Source organism: Panthera tigris, chromosome A2 (assembly GCF_018350195.1).
Source record: "Panthera tigris isolate Pti1 chromosome A2, P.tigris_Pti1_mat1.1, whole genome shotgun sequence".
Lineage (NCBI taxonomy): Eukaryota > Metazoa > Chordata > Mammalia > Carnivora > Felidae > Panthera > Panthera tigris.
In genome coordinates this window covers 88316313-88334915 of record NC_056661.1, presented here as the reverse complement: position 1 = coordinate 88334915, position 18603 = coordinate 88316313, and the positions used below count along the sequence as shown (strand labels likewise).

At 36.1% G+C, this 18603-nt stretch overlaps 1 protein-coding gene and 1 pseudogene across 1 annotated transcript in view; one reads left to right on the top strand and one right to left on the bottom strand.

The window, feature by feature from the left end:
• The window catches only part of SEMA3D (semaphorin 3D), a 198866-nt gene that overhangs the window by 101369 nt on the left and 78894 nt on the right, over positions 1 to 18603 (top strand). Inside the window, exon 4 of the mRNA XM_042965395.1 lies at positions 10729 to 10791. Coding sequence (XP_042821329.1) covers positions 10729 to 10791 — 63 coding nt within the window. The remainder of the gene's footprint in view (positions 1 to 10728; positions 10792 to 18603) is intronic.
• Positions 4053 to 4151, bottom strand: LOC122236794 (annotated as a pseudogene).

Here is an 18603-nt window from a genome sequence, read left to right as displayed (position 1 = left end):
ATATAAAATGTTCAAAGAATTGCTATGTTAGCTAAGATCTTTTAATAAGCCCAACAAAAATCTATTAGCTAACCTTACAGTGCTCAAGGAAAAAGCAGTATAATACTTAAAATTTTTCTGTTTAAAGTAATTTATGTTTGTTTTTAATGCAAAAAAAAATACTAACTATGTTTCTGGGGAAAAAAAGAGAGTTTTCCTATGGATTTTAAAGTGAAGGGGAGCACCTGAGTGGCTAAGTTGGTTAAGCATCCGACTCTTGATTTCGGCTCAGGTCATTATCTCACCATTCATGAGTTCAAGCCCCACATTGGGCTCTGTGTTGACAACATGGAGCCTGCCTGGGATTCTGTCTCCCTGTCTCTCTGCCCGCCCCCTCCCCTTGCTCTCTAACTCTCTCAAAAAAGTAAATAAATAAATTTAAAAAAAAACAACTGAAAAAGCAATGTGCAAAAGCAATATATACATTATATAACCTACATAAGGTAGCTGCATATTTTTGCGGAATAACTTAACACAACTTAATCTTGCCTTGCTAAATTTTAGGTCCCCACATTTGCTTCGGAACTCTACTCTGTTGGTTACTTAAACACAAAATAATCAGAATTATTTTAAAGGAAACACTGGATAAACATAAAGGTAAAAACACTTAAGCTAGAAGCTGGACACTTTAGGAGGATCATTTTTTTTTCTTTTTAGCAGACTGTTAATAAAGTAATTCCATGTTTATAAATGTGACCGTTATTTCTTTCCACCTAACAGTCATAATGCAGTTTTTTTATATTATTTTTCTCCTTATTTAGCATGAAAACTCAGTATGTGATTATGAATATTAGGTTACTTGAAATTGGTCAAACTGTGGGTCTATTTTTAAGCACTTATATTAGGACAATAACCAAGCTAAGTGAGTTTGTAATTTTAAACATAATAAGTTTTAGTGGATCATTTAAACACCCTTCTCTGCATAGCATGAAAAGCACTTTGTTATTTCCCTTTCCTCAAGGAAGTCTAAAACAAGAGGGTTTTCATACATGAAGATCCTGTACTTACTTGCTTTACGTTGAGTATAAGCAGAAATGCTTTTATAAGTCACCATGACCTTCTGACTCCAATTCTATTAACTCACATCATGGCTGAATAAGACATTCCCATTGAATACTTTACCTTGTATATTGATTCTTTGTGGAGAAAATCTCAGAATAAATAACTTCTCATTTAAAAACAAGTTATTGATAAAAGGAAATTGTCACCTTTTTTATTCTTAGTTAATGCTTGAAATTAATTATAAACACTTGAAAACCATGTGGACATCCCAATAAATTAACTTTTGGTAGACAGCCCCCTGCTTAGTTTCATGGTGATTAATCTGTTCCTAGTGCCTGTGGAGCACATGCTGTGTAGTAACCACAGAAGTAAAACAATCACCCCGTTCATGGATGTGCTGGCTCCCCAGCCTGGGTGCTGATGGGCAGGTCCCATCTGGTCACTGTAATGGACTGTCAGGATGTTGTCAGACTGCTCAGACCCCTGCCAGAACTCTGACAGGAACTCTTTCTCTGTCTGTAATTTTAAGGCAAACTCTGCAGATCACTTTTCAATAAGTATCGAGCTTACTACGTATGTGATATGGTGCCAGGTACTAAAAAGGGTACAAAGTAGAAGAGTGTTTCTTGTCACTCAAGATCAGTAGTCCCTAAACTCCATTGAGTCATATATTACTTAAGAAGATAATGAAGGCTGCGATCCGTTTTCCTCACAGAATTATAAAATCTATCCACAAGCATAACTGCACTCGAATTCACATGTAGCTGCACCACAAATTCAAAATTACCAATCCATTTGTGGATTTCTTAAAATTTCTTTTAGGTAGTATGATACGATAGCACCCCTCTCTCTTTCATTATGCATGATTATTGAGCTCCTACTATGTTGCTAGCACTCTTCTAGACGCTGGGAATCTAGTAGAGAATAAAACTGGTGAGGTCTCTGTTCTCATGGTGCCTCTGGTTTCTAAAGGGAGGGTTTGATGGAGAAGAAAAAAAAGGAAGCAAATAAGAAAATTAGTATTAAGTGTTGTTTAAATACTGTGGTGAGAATCCTGGAAAAAAAAAACCTGATGAACTTTCTTCCTCTCTCCCTCCCTCCCTCACTCCCTCCCTCCCTCCCTTGCTCCCTTGCTTCCTTCCTTCCTCCCTTCCTCTCTTTCTCTCTTTCAAGTTTTTGTTTAAATTCCAGTTACTTAACACACAGTGTAATATTAGTTTCAGGTGAACAATATGCCGATTCCACAATTCCATACATCTCCCGGTGCTCATCATGACAAATGCACTCCTTAATCCCCATCACCTATGTAAATCAACCCCCATCCACCTCCCCCTCCGGTAACCATCAATTTGTTCTCTATAGTTAAGAGTCTGTTTCTTGGTTTGCTTCTCTGTCTCTGTCTCTCTGTCTCTCTCTCTCCTTTTCCCTATGCTTGTTTGTATTGTTTCGTAAATTCCACATATGAGTGAATCATATGTTATTCGACTTTCTCTGACTGACTTAATGTGCTTGGCTTAATGCTCTCTAGCTCCATCCATGTTGCTGCAAATGGCAAGATGGAAAAAACTACTTTAGTTGGTCTTCAGAGAAGGTGAAATGGGGAGGTGATAGTAAAGCAGACATTATAAGAAGGAACCATCCAGAGGAGGTCAGATGTATTCCAAGTACAGCAAATTCATTCTGCGGTTAGTATTGAGATAATATTTGAAAGCACAACATCAGCTGCTCATGGGCATGAAGTGGGGACTCAAATTTACATTTTCAATTCCATTGCATTTCATCAATCTTTATGCCCAGGAAAGGGTCCCAAACTAAATTTACTTGCGAAAAGAAAGTGGCAGTGGATATGATAAACACAAGTGTATTAAAATTCAGAGATGTCAGGTGGAAGAAGGCTAAATGTGAAAGAGGCTTTACGCTGAGTCCTGAAAATGCAGAGAGGCAAGTCTTGCCCAACTCTTCATGGAGGAAGCTACATGGGCAGATCGTGCCCAAGCTTGAGAGTTAAAACTCCCCATCCATAACAGTTTCTACCCCAGTCAGTTTCAATAATGGAAGCTCTACTTTTGGTACTGTTGTCCTTGTTTTTCAGTACTTCACTCTATGAGCCAGATCTCTTACCTCTTTCTGTTCCTGGAACCCAGAGCTGTCTTTGCTCCCTTGGTTGATCAAATCCTTTACCAGACGGCATTTAGAGCAACATATTTCCAACTTTGTTACAACCATTCAAAAACTTGAATCCTGTTCTTTGATAGAGATGCCTGTCTGCATTTTTACGGCTCTGAATTTTTGTCCTTAATTAGGTTTTTTGAACAAGTTGTAACTTCCCCTTCTGTGTATTCCTTTCAGTTTGGGCATCTCTGAATTAGGCCAACGGCCACTTGACTGACCTTGCACTTGCTAACTTGAGTCAATTAAATTGCTTCTCCAAAGATGTAACAAAGAGCAGATATAATTAGAATTTCCTTAGGATGTTCTAGGCCTTATCATTATTTGAATGTTTTTGTAACTTGCCTAAGATTAAATAATTAAAAATAAATTGCCTGACATTTTCACCTTACTAAGTGATAACTGTTAATGAATGATATGAATTATGAATGAAACCATTATGGTTAGAGACATTGCAGTATTTACTTGTGAGTTTCTCCAACCTGTTTGTATCCAAAGTGAAGTAAAACTCCTTCAAAAAATGAACAAACAAAAAACATTTTGGATTTTGGATAGAGATAAGCAAATAAAATCAATATAGGATAATTAGATCATAGGTGTATTTTTAAATGCATGCAGCTCCCATTATATTTTCATAAGAAAATTAATATTGAATCTCTTTTAAAAATGTGTTTAAAATGTAACTTTGTAGCAGATGAGCATATGCAAAGTGACACTGAAAAGAATTTTTATTTCATTAGAATGGTCCCTTAGTATACTGGTAATCTGCATTCTCTAACTCTCAAAGAAAAAAAAATATATTTATACATGTATATATTCTTACTCTTACTCTTTTTTTAAAAAACAACATGGAACACTTCATGAATTTGTGTGTCCTCTTTGCAAAGGTACCATGCCAATCTTCTCCGTATCATTCCATTTATTTTTTTAATTATTTTAATGTTTATTTTTGAGATAGAGAGAGACAGACAGAGCACGAGTGGGGGAGGGGCAGAGAGAGAGAGAGAGAGAGAGACACAGAATCCGAAGCAGGCTCCAGACAGTTGTGCTGACAGCTCAGAGCCCAATGCGGGGCTCAAACTCACAAACCGCGAGATCCTGACCTGAGCTGAAGTCGAACACTTAACCACCTAAGCCACCCAGGCGCCCCATCTGTATCATTCCATTTAGTAAATGTGTTGCTAAAGTGAGTCCTATATATATATTAGATACTAATATATATTAGACACTAATATATATATATTAGACATTAATATTTGATCTTTCCAAGTATAACCTACAAAAGTGAATCCTTCGGAAATGTTTGATTTCAATTGTGAAATGTTATGAAAACGACGTAAATATACTAGCATGGTTAAATCAGTAGATTATAGAACATGGAGATTGACTTACCAGACATACTTGTTTTGAAATGTTAACCAAGAAATTGTGGAGAGATTTTATAAATTTTATAAATTTATTTACTTCCGTATCCCAGAGTGGGTTTCTGTTATTAAGTTGACCTATAAGATTAGCACTCAAAATAAAATTAATTTGCAACCCCCAATTATTTAGTAGTTCAGTTAGTAGTTATACCCTCAATAATTATGTTGAGAGAAATTACTGGGCTTATTCGGATCTTCAGAAAAGATGTTTGCTTTCTGATGTCTGTCCTCCATGTGGGTAGAGAGACCAGTGGTAAGCTTTCTACATATTTGAAATCCTTGACATCTAAGCGCCAAGCTTCCGAAGACTACTCGCACCAAAGTGACAGCCTTACAACCTGACTGTGGTACATCATACCCCATTAGTTGTGAACGAGTGCTCTGTGGGAATATTTCAGAACAATTAATATGGCAGTTACGCAAGTATCGTCTCTGCTTTGGTACATCTCTGTCTGATAAATGAAAGAAAAATATCCTTGGGTAACTTTCTGAGGGAGTAGTACAGTTGCATCAGCTTTAAGGGATAGGGGTACGTGTTTTGTTGGTCCTGCTTGTGCCACTTTTAGTATGGCATGACACCGCATGGACCATGTTCTCAAGTTCAAGGAGATGTATGTGTCATTTTATTGCTGATAAATTCAGAAGTCATGAAATTGTTAATAACCACTGCTTCAAAGCTGTTCACATTACCTACTTAATGATCAAGAGGGCTTTTATAGATTTTGTGGACATTGTATTTTAAGGGTACTGACTGGGCTGCTGAAATAATTTCAGGATCTCAGGTATTTCTTGGGCTTTTGTGTAAACCGTGCTTAAACTTAGGGGCATCTGGGTGGCTCAGTTGGTTAAGTTTCTGACTTCAGCTCAGGTCATGATCTCGCGGTCCATGAGTTTGAGCCCTGTGTTGGGCTCTGTGCTGACAGCTCGGATTCTGTCTCCCTCTCTCTCTGCCCACCTCCACTCATGCTCTTTCTCTTTCCATGTCTCCCCCTTTCTCTCTCCCTCTCTCTCTCTCAAAAATGAATAAATGTTCATTTTTTTTGAAAACCATGCTGAAAATTGGAAATATTCATGAAATATGTTGTTCTATAGTCAGAGTTAATATCTCTCGCTAGATGTATCTGTGTGAATCTCTCTCTTCTCTCTGTTACCCCTCTCTGTCCACCTACAAACACATGCACAATATACCATATGCACACGTATGCACACAGACATGCACACCACACACACGCCCAGATATGCACATGCGCATATACAGTTTGTCCCTAAAAATACAGAATTGGTGGAAGGTTTTTCTATAAATAGACACAGATAGAGATGGATATGTCACAGTATTATGCCACTTCAAAAGATTTTGAGAAACAAAAATGTTACTTGAACATATTTCTGCCAACCCCATGTAACTATGTGGCTTGTTGGTAGTTTTTATTTTTTGTTTTGCTTTATTATATTTTTAGGTTGCATTAAGTGAAATTTTGCTTCTTTAAATTCTTTACAAACAAGGAATTAAAAGGAATTTTAAAAAATGCTTTATTCTAATGACTAGGTGGCAAGTAAAAGAAAATCCCACCATAAATCATAATTAAAATGATAGCTTTTAAATATTGGCACGACTACAATGATTCTTTTCTCCCCCCTTTTAAGTAAATGTTTCCAGTCTGGAAGACAATCAGATATCTCCTAGGTTGTTGATATTAAGATAACTCTTTTTGTGATTTCTGAATTCTTGAGAGCATTGTATCAAAATAAGGCAGTATATAATCTTAATGAATCTTTATTTTAAAGGCTTATGTTATCTTAAAAAGTAAAATTATCTTTGTGATACTATCTTAGAATTACTCTTCAATAATAATGATTAAAGGATAATTTCTATTTTTAACAGGGCCTAGACTTTATGGGATTGAAGGTGAATGATGAAAAGTGAGATAACATTCGGGGAAAAATATCCTCTATAAACAAAGATTAAAAGACTTATTAAAATTGGTTTCTGGAGCCCAACGAATTCTCAGTGCTTGAGTATCTTTGTGTAACATTTACCCACTAATCAAACACTTGATTCTCTGCTGCTTGTAATTTTAGTTTTATTGCTTCATTAGCTAGGATGACACATTTCAATTTACGATTACGTGACTTACAATCAATTCAATTTACAATTATATGACTTACAGTTAATAACTGAAAATGTACAAAAACCATGAAAACATCTTTTAGAGATTTGTATTCCTTTGCAAAGAGGGAAAAGAAATCTGCAGTTACTAGTGTCAAATCCTTAAGAAAAAAATCAGAGTCAAAACTATTAAACCACACTAAGCTATTAAGCGCAAGTAAGTGAAAACAGTGGTTCAAAAATAGAGACCTGTATCTTGGTCTGCCCTTGGGGCCCCTTGGATGCTCCCTGAGCACAGTTTCCATCTTCCGAGCTCTCTGCTCACTTTGTATCTCCCAAGAAAATGCGGTTACCTGATCTGTTTACAGAACTATCTTCCTGACTCAATGCCACACCTTGCCCAGCATACAGAGGGCCTTTGTAATTATATGTGCAATGAACAAATAATTAATGAATAGTACTTACTCTGTGCTGACTTTGGAGCTTTCGTGTAGATTGCAAAGAAGTTATAAAGATCGTTTCCACATTTTGTCACTCTTTAAATAACTCACTTTTGAAGCCCCTACAAATATATGCAAAATCAATTTTAGAAACATTTATGTCATGACCTACTTTTTAACTCAGTCACTCACTCTACTGGTTCAAGGTAAAAAACAAAACAAACCAAAACAAACAAACAAACAAACAAAAACCCTGTCATAATCTTTCTCTTCTTTATATCTTATTTACTTAATATAGAAGAATTTTATATTTTCCCTTTTTTAATAGACTTTATAACAATAAGATATTTAAAGTTTATTTGTTTGTTTTGAGAGAGAGGGAGGGGCAGAGAGAGAGGGAGAGAGGATCCCAAGTAGGCTCTACAACTGTCAGTGCAGAGCCCAATGCAGGGGTCGATCTCACAAACATCCATGAAAGAAATCATGACCTGAGCTGAAATCAAGATTCAGACACTTAACTGACTGAGCCATCCAGGTGCCCCCTCAATAAGATATTTAGATTAGAACAAATATCCATAACTATCTGTTCTAAGTTTATTTCTGAAATGTGAGTGAATTTTACCATCATAAAAAAAAAAAAACAGAAAAGAATAGGATTTGACATATTGAAAGGACTCAAAGAAATATTCATCTAGACTAGAGACCAAATAAAATGAGCTAAAGATTAAACCAATTGACAGATGGTGGATATGCATTCTGTGTACCTTCTATTTTCAGTCCAATGATACAAAGTGATACTCTGTAAAATCACTATAATATTCTAGATCAGCATGTTTAGAGTTGCAGTTTTGCGAGAGATTGTTTGCACAAAGTGAATATACCTGACAATACTGAACTGTAAAAATAGTTCTGATGGTAAATTTTTAAAAAATGTTTATTTATTTATTTTGAGAGAAGGATAGAGAGCAAGGGAGAGGCAGAGAGAGAGGGAGATAGAATCCCAAGCAGGCTTCACACTGTCAGCACAGAACCTGACATGGGGCTCAAACCCACGAACTATGAAATCATGACCTGAGCTGAAATCAAGAGTCAGATGCTCAACTGACTGAGCCACCCAGATACCTCTAAGATGGTAAATTTTATGTTACGGATGTTTTATCACAATTAAAGATAATAATAAAAATGAATCATCGAAGAAAAAAATACCTTGAGAGAGGATACATTGAGCTCATAGGTCCAAATAAAAAGCAACGTTACTATAAATTCAAGATGACACCTTTAAAGGAGAGGAGAAGAACAGTGGCTTCAGTGTTTCTGCTACTAATGATTACAAATAAACAAACAATTAAAAAACAACTGGAAGAAGGGAGACTGGGTGGCTCAGTCGGCTGAGTTTTCGGCTCAGGTCATAATCTCATTGTTCCTGGGTTCAAGCCCAGCGTGGAGACCCATGGAGGGCTCGTAGGGTCTCCATGCTGACAGTGTGGAGCCTGCTTGGGATTCTCTCTCTCCCTCTCACAGCCCCTCCCCCATTCTCTCTCTCTCTCTGTCACTCTTTCTCCCTCTCTCTCTCTACCTCCCTCCCTCTCAACATAAATACTTTTACTCCTCTTTCATTTATTTATTTAAGACCTCATGATTCTGGGTGGATGATTGACTGTTGTCTTTTGGCCTATGCATGGCCCGTTTTGATTAATTTATTTACTAACTTGAATTGCTTAGTTATTTTAAACTATGCATTAAATACCTGAAAAGGCACCATCCAGAACAAAAGCTAAGATCTCATAAATAATCTGTTTCTTACCACCAATTTGTCTTTTTCCTTCCAGTCTGGGACAACCATTTTTTCCTGAATGCTGTATTCATCACCCCCTAGTTTTCATTTTTACATATTTATTGCATCTACATATATGATAAAAGTGTCTATTTTCTTTTAGTTGTTTTTGACATTATTCTAAGTGGATCATTCTGTTTGTAATTTGGGGGACTGTACTTTTTTTTACCTAATAGCAAATTGCTAAGATCTGTCCATATTATTTTTTATTACTGTAGTCTATTTATATTTTATGGACAGCTACTCTTCAGAATTGTGTGAAAGTATAATTGCCGAGAATTAAACCAGTTTGGAATAAATACCATCTTTAGGTCCTTATTGTGAACCACATCGAGTTTAACTCATCATTTGATCCTACTCCCGGTCAGCCACCCTGTCTAGGTACACCTTAGGCTTGCAATTTGCAGCATGTAATTTGCAGCATTTACTTCATTTAAAACTCTTAGTTATTTTATTGAATTTGTCTAGTACGAGTTTGAGTGGTATTCTCTGTTCTTCTTTACTCAGAGACATAAAACCCTGAAATCTCACTATGAAGATAATACCATATAAACGTTTGTGACTCCTGAGTCACTTGTGAGTTCCAGGCTTAACAAGGCTTTTTCAGTGCATTCCCTCAGGATATTTTCTTTTTTTCCTTGCCTATTAAAACATTTTCGGCTAACATTGGTGAGAAACATAATAAAAGTTTATCAGAGCTCTTGGAATATATATATATATATATATATATATATATATATATATATATATATATTAAGTAACTCAGAATTTGCTTTTCTTGTTTCTTCTTGTCTGTAGCTTAACAGGGAGCATTTCTTTCTTTAAGCTAATGGAGTAAAATAACTGTTTGAAACTTCATTTGCAAAACCTTCTTGACAGAATTCCTAAACTTTGTTAAAAACAAAACAAAACCTTTGTAATAAATTCAAGACAGTTAAAGCATGATTAAGAGCTACGAACCAAGGGATTTGCTGCCCTTGTCCTTAATCATTTGCCCAGATAATAATTATTATATAGTGGTGGAGACCCCCCCTACTTCAGGAGACGGACTTTGGGTCATATTTGGCTTTGCTGGTGACTATGTTCATGGCCCGTGACATGTTTTTAGTGGCTGTGTGAATAAGTTTTCTGATGTGAAAATGAGGAGAGTAAGTCCAGCCATCTCATAGGGTCATTGTGAGATTTCAGTAAGATGAAGCATGTATAATATTTAACTAAGTGAAAGATGCGTGTGAGCTCCGCACGCGTTAAATATTGCCAGGAAATCCACACTGGTCTTTGACTTGGAGTGATAACTTTTGCTTGTAACCAAGTGCCGTTTTCCAACATTCGCTGCACATGTTTATAATGCACCACCACTCTGAGTGAGCACAGAAAAACAGCATGAATAAAATCTCTTACTTAAACAGATGCGAACCTGAACTGCTGACACCACAATAAGATTTTATGGCCTTCTCAACATAACTTATCTATTATTAAGTACATTTGAAAAGAAATTAGAAGATTATAATATGCAAATAGATAGTTCTGCAGTTCATTTTATTTTTTTATGGTGGCTTTGGAAAATATTTAAATCTCAAAATTCTTACATCATATCTATAACATGCCCATAGTTTGACATCCACTCTTCAGCTTCACACACTCATTTTCCTAATTAGAATTGTAAGGTGTTTTAGATATTCAGATTCTGACACACTTTGAAATGTCTTACAGATTTATTGGCCCGCTGCGAAGGAACGAGTGGAATTATGTAAATTAGCCGGGAAAGATGCCAATGTAAGTACTAACCTTTAAAACTATCTTTGTTGAACTGGTACTGATATGATAGTAAAATTTTTATTGGATTTTATTGAATTATTGGCATCAGTGTATTATTTTTAAGACTGCATTAATATTCTCTATAAAGAATAAGAAGATATAAAATATTTCTACCTTGCCAAAAGGAATAACACTATTCTCAGAAATTTAGAAATACAGGACTTTCTGAAGTGTTAATTGTAAGTATTATTATTTTCTTCACATGAATCTCAGAAATGCACCTAAAACATTAAAAATAGATCGTCAGAAAATATTATATTTCTAGGATTTTACATTTGTCATTTATATGCATGGATTTTGGAAATGCACACAAAATCATGAGGTTCTGCAGCACCATAAACACACAATTGATACTTAATTTAATTTGGGTTACAATTAAACTTATGGCCTCTAGAAGAATTTCAAAAGTTGGCATATTAAGAAAGATTGGGTGAAATGAATGGCATAAATTCTGGAATAAGAACCAGAAGTAATGTACTCCAAACTTTACTTAAGCGTAATCATATGACGCAACCTATAAAGGATAAATAATGGAGTTCTAATACAAACTTCTGGTGTAAACTGACTTATGGACCAGAGAAAACCCTTAGATACATGTGACTAACCTAGTTGCTTTGTGTGTGTGGCCAGGAGGTCCTGTCCGAATTGCTTTTGCACTGTCCACAGTGTTCTGCGTTCTCCTCCGCACTGCATTGCCTGTTCTATCTCCACCAGTAACAGAAGAGGGCTGGGGCTCTTTCTGCCTCTTCTCAGCAAAGGGTTCTGATTCAGGACAGAAGCTCTGTGTTCTGCCCTGACTTCTTATACTGTGGTGACAGGGAGAATTGCTCACTTGCTTGCTTGCTTGCTTTTTCTTTCTCTTCCTCTTTCTTTCTTTTTTTCTATCTTTCTTTCTTTCTTTCTTTCTTTCTTTCTTTCTTTCTTTCTTTCTTTCTTTCTTTCTTTTTTGATTTTTTGTTTTTGACAAAATAAATCGCTTCCTGAATGCAACTCAAGGTGAAAAGAGGTTCTAAACCTTGAGCAGAAACATGGATATCCTGAGGCTTCCTTTACAGTATTCTCTAATGTTGCTGTAAACACAGTAATGCAGGGGTGCTTTGCTGAGCAATGCTTTATATTTAATAACAATTAATAGTGTGTGTTATATATAGGAAAGCATAATGAGGTATAAAAATTCTCACTTGATCAATGTGATAAAACAACATGACATATGATGCCTAATATAATTACGAGAAAGCTTAGAAGGCTAAGAATTTGAGACAACTGGTTTGTTCACCCATTTTGTTTATTCAACAAATACTTATTAGAGTGTAAATATGTCCATAACAATATATATGAAAGGATACAGTATCTGCTATCATGGAGTTTTTAATACTCAGTAACAACACTGCAAAACAAAATAATCAAAACAACAGGAAGGAAAACTTTTGATTATGCCTGACTTTGTATTCCTTTAATGTTAAATGTGGTCTTTGCAGGCACATTTATGTTAATAGAAATACATCAGGGGGTGTTAGCAGCAAATGCAACAAGAAACAGCTGTCACATTTATTTTACTTGAAATGAAAAAGATCAAACTATTCCAAAATATATTCTTCTTCCCGTGTCTCTAATCTCTTCACCCTGTTCACTACCCTACTGAGCGGGTGCTCAGCTCTGCAAATCCTCAATACTTTTTTTGTATTTGTGGGGAAAAAAAGATGCAGTATTTATGAGAGCCTTCAAAATTAATTTAATAACAATAAGAGCATGCCATACACAGTATGAACACTAAAATATTTTGTATTTTCCCAGTATTGACTGCATGAAAAGGGGACGATAGGAAAAGGGTGGCTTAAATTTCCTCCAATAAACTAATGTCAATATTCCCATGGAGCAGATGAGGGGTAAATACTCAAGGTCAAACAATCAGTGAAGGTTTCAATTGTGACAGTGTTCTTATTTCATTATGTTCACTACTCCCAGTTATATAGTAACTCAGTTGCCCTTATTATTAAGTTAAAGCAAAGGGTGATAAACTTTTCAGGAGGTGGGATCCTAGAGCATATACGACCCAATATATGGAACCTATCCTTGCAGTTGAGTTGTATTTGGGAGCTAGTAATCACCTCTAACCTTGAAGCACACCTACTGCTACCCCGAGATTAGAGATATGGGAAGCTTTTCCCTTTGTACTGAAATCTGTAAAGTTTGATGTTGAATCATGTGGGGATAATACAAGTCTTCGCCTCCTTCTTTTTAATCTGTCACTGTAAAATAATATATTTTAGAATTACTAAGAATAGCTAACACTTTTATAGCACTTACTATGCTCTGGGAACTGCTTTCAATGCTTTATAAGCCCCCTTAATCCTTTTAATCATACTAAATGCAAGGTTTTACTGTTTTCTAGATGAAAAGACTGAACCCAGAAAAAGTAAATGGGTTGCCCAATATCACATCTAATAAATAGTGAAACCGTGAATTGAATCTAGAAGTCTTGTCCCATAGTCCGTGTTCTTACTTATACAACACTGTGATCTACACGTCTGAATTCTACATATAAGGTCTGAAAACCTTACCCCTCAAACTGTACCCCTCAAATCACTTCCCCTTCAATATCCCGTAATAGAGCCTCGATTTACAGCATTGCATAGATTTCAGCCAACAGAAAACTGAGGCAAGTGTGTGGTTTTATTGACCTCTTTTACTGCCTTTGGCATTACCCTCTCTCCTCCCTTCTCTCTAGTAATTTTTACCTACTTCCCAAGAGTGCTTTTAGGATTAACAAGTGTTTGGAAAGACTGTCCCTTTACACAAAGGTGCTATATAACTGAAAAACAGTGAATTATTTACCATAATGAAAGTTAGCTAATTGGGGTGGGGATGGAATGGAAGATGTGGATACAAAAGGGAACTATTCCCCTTTCTTGACCAGTCTCCAGTTTAGTCCAAAGAAAGGAAATAGTGGCAGGAAGCTATTTGATAGCATTTTGTTTCTGCTTAGAATATTTTTCAAAAGAAAGTCACGAAAAAAGTGTCTTTGGTCCTGACTATAAAGAGTGGAGTAAACAGCTCAGTCCAGGCAAAAGAACACACAGGATGTGGGCAGCCTGGGTTCTGTTTGTCATCTTAACCCTAGAGGCACACAACCTCGTCAACAGAGACATTACGTAGAATTCAAGGATCTTCCATGGGTAACGTCCTATGATTACATTCTTTCTTCTTTTTGTGAAAGAACATCTAAAAGTGAAACAAAGTGCTCATTGTAGAAAGTTTGCAAATTACATGGACGTCATCTGTAAATATCTCCTCCCCCATGAACATTACCCAGAGATAGCTGGTGACGTTTTGATGTTTATTCTCCTATCTTATCTATTTACTATTTTTCAGAATGAAATCATTGTATACATAGTCCCTTACAACATTTTTTTTTGCTTCGCAAACTGCCATGAGCATTTTCCCATGTCATTAAATTCCTTTTTATAACACTACTTTTAATAGCTACACTGCATTCCTTTATATATTATTTAATCAATCCTCTATTGTTAGAAGTTTGGTATATATCCAGTTTTTAACTTTTGTAAGTGCTGCTTCACGTGAAAAATCTTATACATAAATATTGTGAACATCTTTGATTACTGAGTAGAATTACTGGTCAAAGGATATAATTTTTTTTTAGGATATAAAAGTTTTTATGCCCATCACAAAATTACCCTCCAGAAAGTTGATGCCTTTGTGCCTTAACCAGCAATGTGTGCTGGTGAGAGGATATTATTTTACCCTACTCTTGCTAATAGTGGGTACAACGTGTGGTTAATATTTAATGCTAATACGTAAATGAATAAAATAAATGTATTTCATCTTGGCCAACAAAAAGACAGTTATTTTTGTTATTTTTGCCTGAAATTCTTCCATTACTAGAAGTACTAAATATTTTATGTTTGGTAGGATATCATATCCCTGTAATTTGTTCATTTTTAAGTTTTAGTGTTTGCCTTTTCCTTACTGGTTATTTACAGATTTTTAAGATATATATATTGTTGTATCGTATTATTATACATGTTTTCCAGAAAAAATATATATATACAGTTTATTATTACTTTGTGATCCCCTTACATAGAAAATATTCTTTTCCAGTTATCCTATTTGGTCTGTAGACTTTTGAATTTTAAATATTTACCATTGAGCTATAGCTACTAAATTTTAAATGTTTAAATAGGCATCTCTCTCTCTCTCTCTCTCTCTCTCTCTCTCTTTCTTTAAAGTATTTTATTTTGTCCTGGCACTACAGCTAGTTTTTGCTCTGTAGAAATTTCTACTTTGGATCTTCCATTTTTAAGAGAGAAATGTGATATTTGTATTTTCATGTATTTATTTTGAGGTTTCAACAACTAATGAAAATGTTTTCAGCACTGTGAGACCTGAACAGTTACCTGTGTAGACTGGATTCTATTCTGAGGTCTTTTAGACAAACCTGACCTGTAGCATGTGAAAAGACTATACTGATGACCAAAATATTTGATGATCACTATTATTCTGCAAAATATACTAAAAGTGAAAACAAACCAGATTCCTAAGTCACGAGTGTCTTTCCATATATAACCTAAATAAGTTAAAATTGGCAATTATAAGTTAGTTATCAGAAACATATATAAAGCTATATTAGATTTAATTGGACTATATATAAGTCTAGAGAATTATAGTTACTGGATTTCTGTTTTCTTTTTTTTTTTTTTCAGGTGTCTAGGGAGAAACTCAAATTCCAAGTGCTGACATGTAATACAAATATATATTAGCTTTTTCTTCTGAGTATTAATTCAGTATTATATTTGTCTTACTTATTTAATTACATATATACGAATAAATGTATATGTGAGGTAAAATATTGAAATGTTATTTGGGAGAATTAGAAAGTTGATACTAGTTTTAAATTTTCTGTTTCTCTTTTTCTTCCAATGGGAGTGTTGGTTGGAGGGAAGGAGAGTAGGTGGGAAGAATAAGGAAGGAAGGAGAAATTCAGTATTTTTCCAAAGTTGAGTATATTACTCACTTAATTGAATTGTTTGTTCCCATGTGACCACCCTTGCAGTTGTGGGGAATAGCTGACAAATTAGCCAGATTTCAGGGGAAGTTAAAAAGGCTGCTTCTCAAAGTTATCTTTCTTCATGCCTCACAGAATTACGCTACCATTAATAGCCGTGCAGGTTGCTAAGTGAATTAAATCAAGTTAATCATTGCTCCTGCTATTTAAGCAAAACTTGATCTTGTAGGATCTTTGTTCCCAGGTTTCTTTTCCCTCAAGCAACCCAACCCTTTTCATTGCCTTCAGGAACTACCTTCTATCAACTTCACTACTGAACACTTTGAGCAGAACTGACTTTTTCATAAAGTGTCAGACAATTCAGGACTCACCCATAAATTGTTCTATTCTATGTCAGCCCAATCTGGGATGCGGGAGGGATTTCATAAGTAAATCACTGCTAATATCTCACCAGGTCAGATACTAACATAGTAAGTTACTTTCTAGGACTGGCTGCATTTTAATAAAGTACTCCTACACAAGTTCAAGGATGTGAAATATTTCAGGTGTGATTCTGTCTCCTCTGTTAAACTTCACCCTGGCTTATTAGCCTTTTTGAAACAATTGCTATGTCTCTCATAGTCCCCAATCTTTCTGACTCTATAATTTATAATCTGGAAAGGGAGTTGTTTTATTTTTTTATACAAATATGTATGTCAGGATCTTGTAAAATTACTGTCTTGGTCAGTGTGGGCTACTATAACAAAATATCGTAAACTAGGTGGTTTAAACAATAGACATTTATTTCTCACAGTTCTGGACGCTGTTAAGTTCAAGATCAAAGTGCAGGCAGACTTGGTCCCTGATGAAAATTCTCTTCATGGCTTGCAGATGGCCATGATCCATCATATCTTCACATGGCAAAGAGAGAGAGGGGAGGGGGGAGAGGGAGAGAGAGAGAAGAGAGTTCTTCCTGTTCCTTCCCATAAGGGCACTCACTAATCCCACCATGATGATCCTACTCTCCAAAAGCTAATTACCTCCAAAGACCCCACCTCCTATTACCATCTCATTGAGGGGCTTAGGGTTTCAACCAATGAGTTTTGGAGGACACAAATACTCAGTTCACAACAATTACCCTCTAAATTCTATGACTGTTCGTAAAACTGAGCTTTTTAAAAAATGATGAAATAATGGGCAGTGAATCCATCTGTCCTCACTCCAGCAGTATAATTCTGCTCTTCCCTTTCCTGTGGACTGTTCCTTGTATAGATCTTACCTTGCATAAATCTCTTTGTGGGGGAAAGATCAAGAAATAAAAGTCCCTTCGGTGAGCATGAGTGAGCCAAATAAAGGCCGGAGAATACTAAAACCTGTCATCATAGTGAGGAAGCCATCGTTACACCTTATCTGGTGATCACAGACATTTTTTCCACTTTTTGTCTTGGCTGCTCTCATCTCTGTTATTTGTTCAAACTCATTAGTGTGGCATATGTACTGTCGGAATTAGATTTGCATTTGAGATTGCCTAACATGATATTAAAGAACACGAAGCGAGTCCCCTATGGTGCCTTTGTGCACATAGAAAATAAGTTCTCTCCATCAGACACATTGATAGAAAGGTGGAAAACTGACACAATAGGATTTTGTTAAGCAAGGCTATTTGCTAGAAAACTGTCTTAGTGAATTTAAATTTTTCCTTTCTTAGGGGTGTCTGGGTGGCTCCATGGGTTGAGCATTACACTCTTGATTTCAGCTCAGGTCGTGATCCCAGAGTCGTGGGCCCGAGCCCCATGTCAGGCTCTGCACTGAGATGGAGCCTGCTTAAGATTCTTTCTCCCTCTGTCCCTCTTCGCACTCAAACACTGTCTCTCTCTAAAATAAATATTAGAGGGGTGCCTGGGTGGCTCAGTCGGTTAAGCGTCCGACTTCGGCTCAGGTCACGATCTCACGGTTCGTGGGTTTGAGCCCCACATCAGGCTCTGTGCTGACAGCTTGGAGCCTGGACCCTGCTTCTGATTCCATCTCTCCCTCTCTCTCTGCCCCTCCCCTGCTCATGCTGTCTCTCTCTGTCTCTCAAAAATAAATAAATGTAAAAAAAATTTTTAATAAAATAAAATAAATGATAAGTAAATAATTTCCTTTTTATTAAGAGTTTGCATATAGTAAATATATGAGAACATATACAAAACATATGAAAATATTCAAAATGATAAAGATGTCGATAGTGTGATTTGCACATTTAGATGTGCCTTTTTGTTTGTTTGTTTGTTTTTTCAGCATACAACCTAAGTAACCATATGCAGTGGCCCCATTAGAGAGTGCGAAGTCTGCCCGCTTGATAAAAAAACATCCTTTTCTTGTGTAGGTGCCCAAGGGACTGATAGTGATACTGTCTTTTCATATAGTCTTAAGCAACTGCTTTGGTTATAGCGAAGCAGAGAACAGAAGGCCCCATGAGTTCATTGTGACATTCTTCTAGGCTAGAATGTACATCTTTTATTAACTGGCATCTATGAAATCTCAAGACATCAAACTGCAAGGCAAGCTGGCTGAAGGAAGTACTAAGGACGAGGAACTCTGTACCACAGAGATGCAGACATAGCTTTTCACTCTCAAATCTGGGTAGCCACTGGGATAGTGATATTTTATTTAGATCAAAATCAGGGTTGGGTGCCTGGGTGGCTGAGTCTGTTAAGCGTCTGACTTCGGCCCAGGTCATGATCTCACGGCTCATGAGTTGGAGCCCCGCGTCAGGCTGTGTGCTG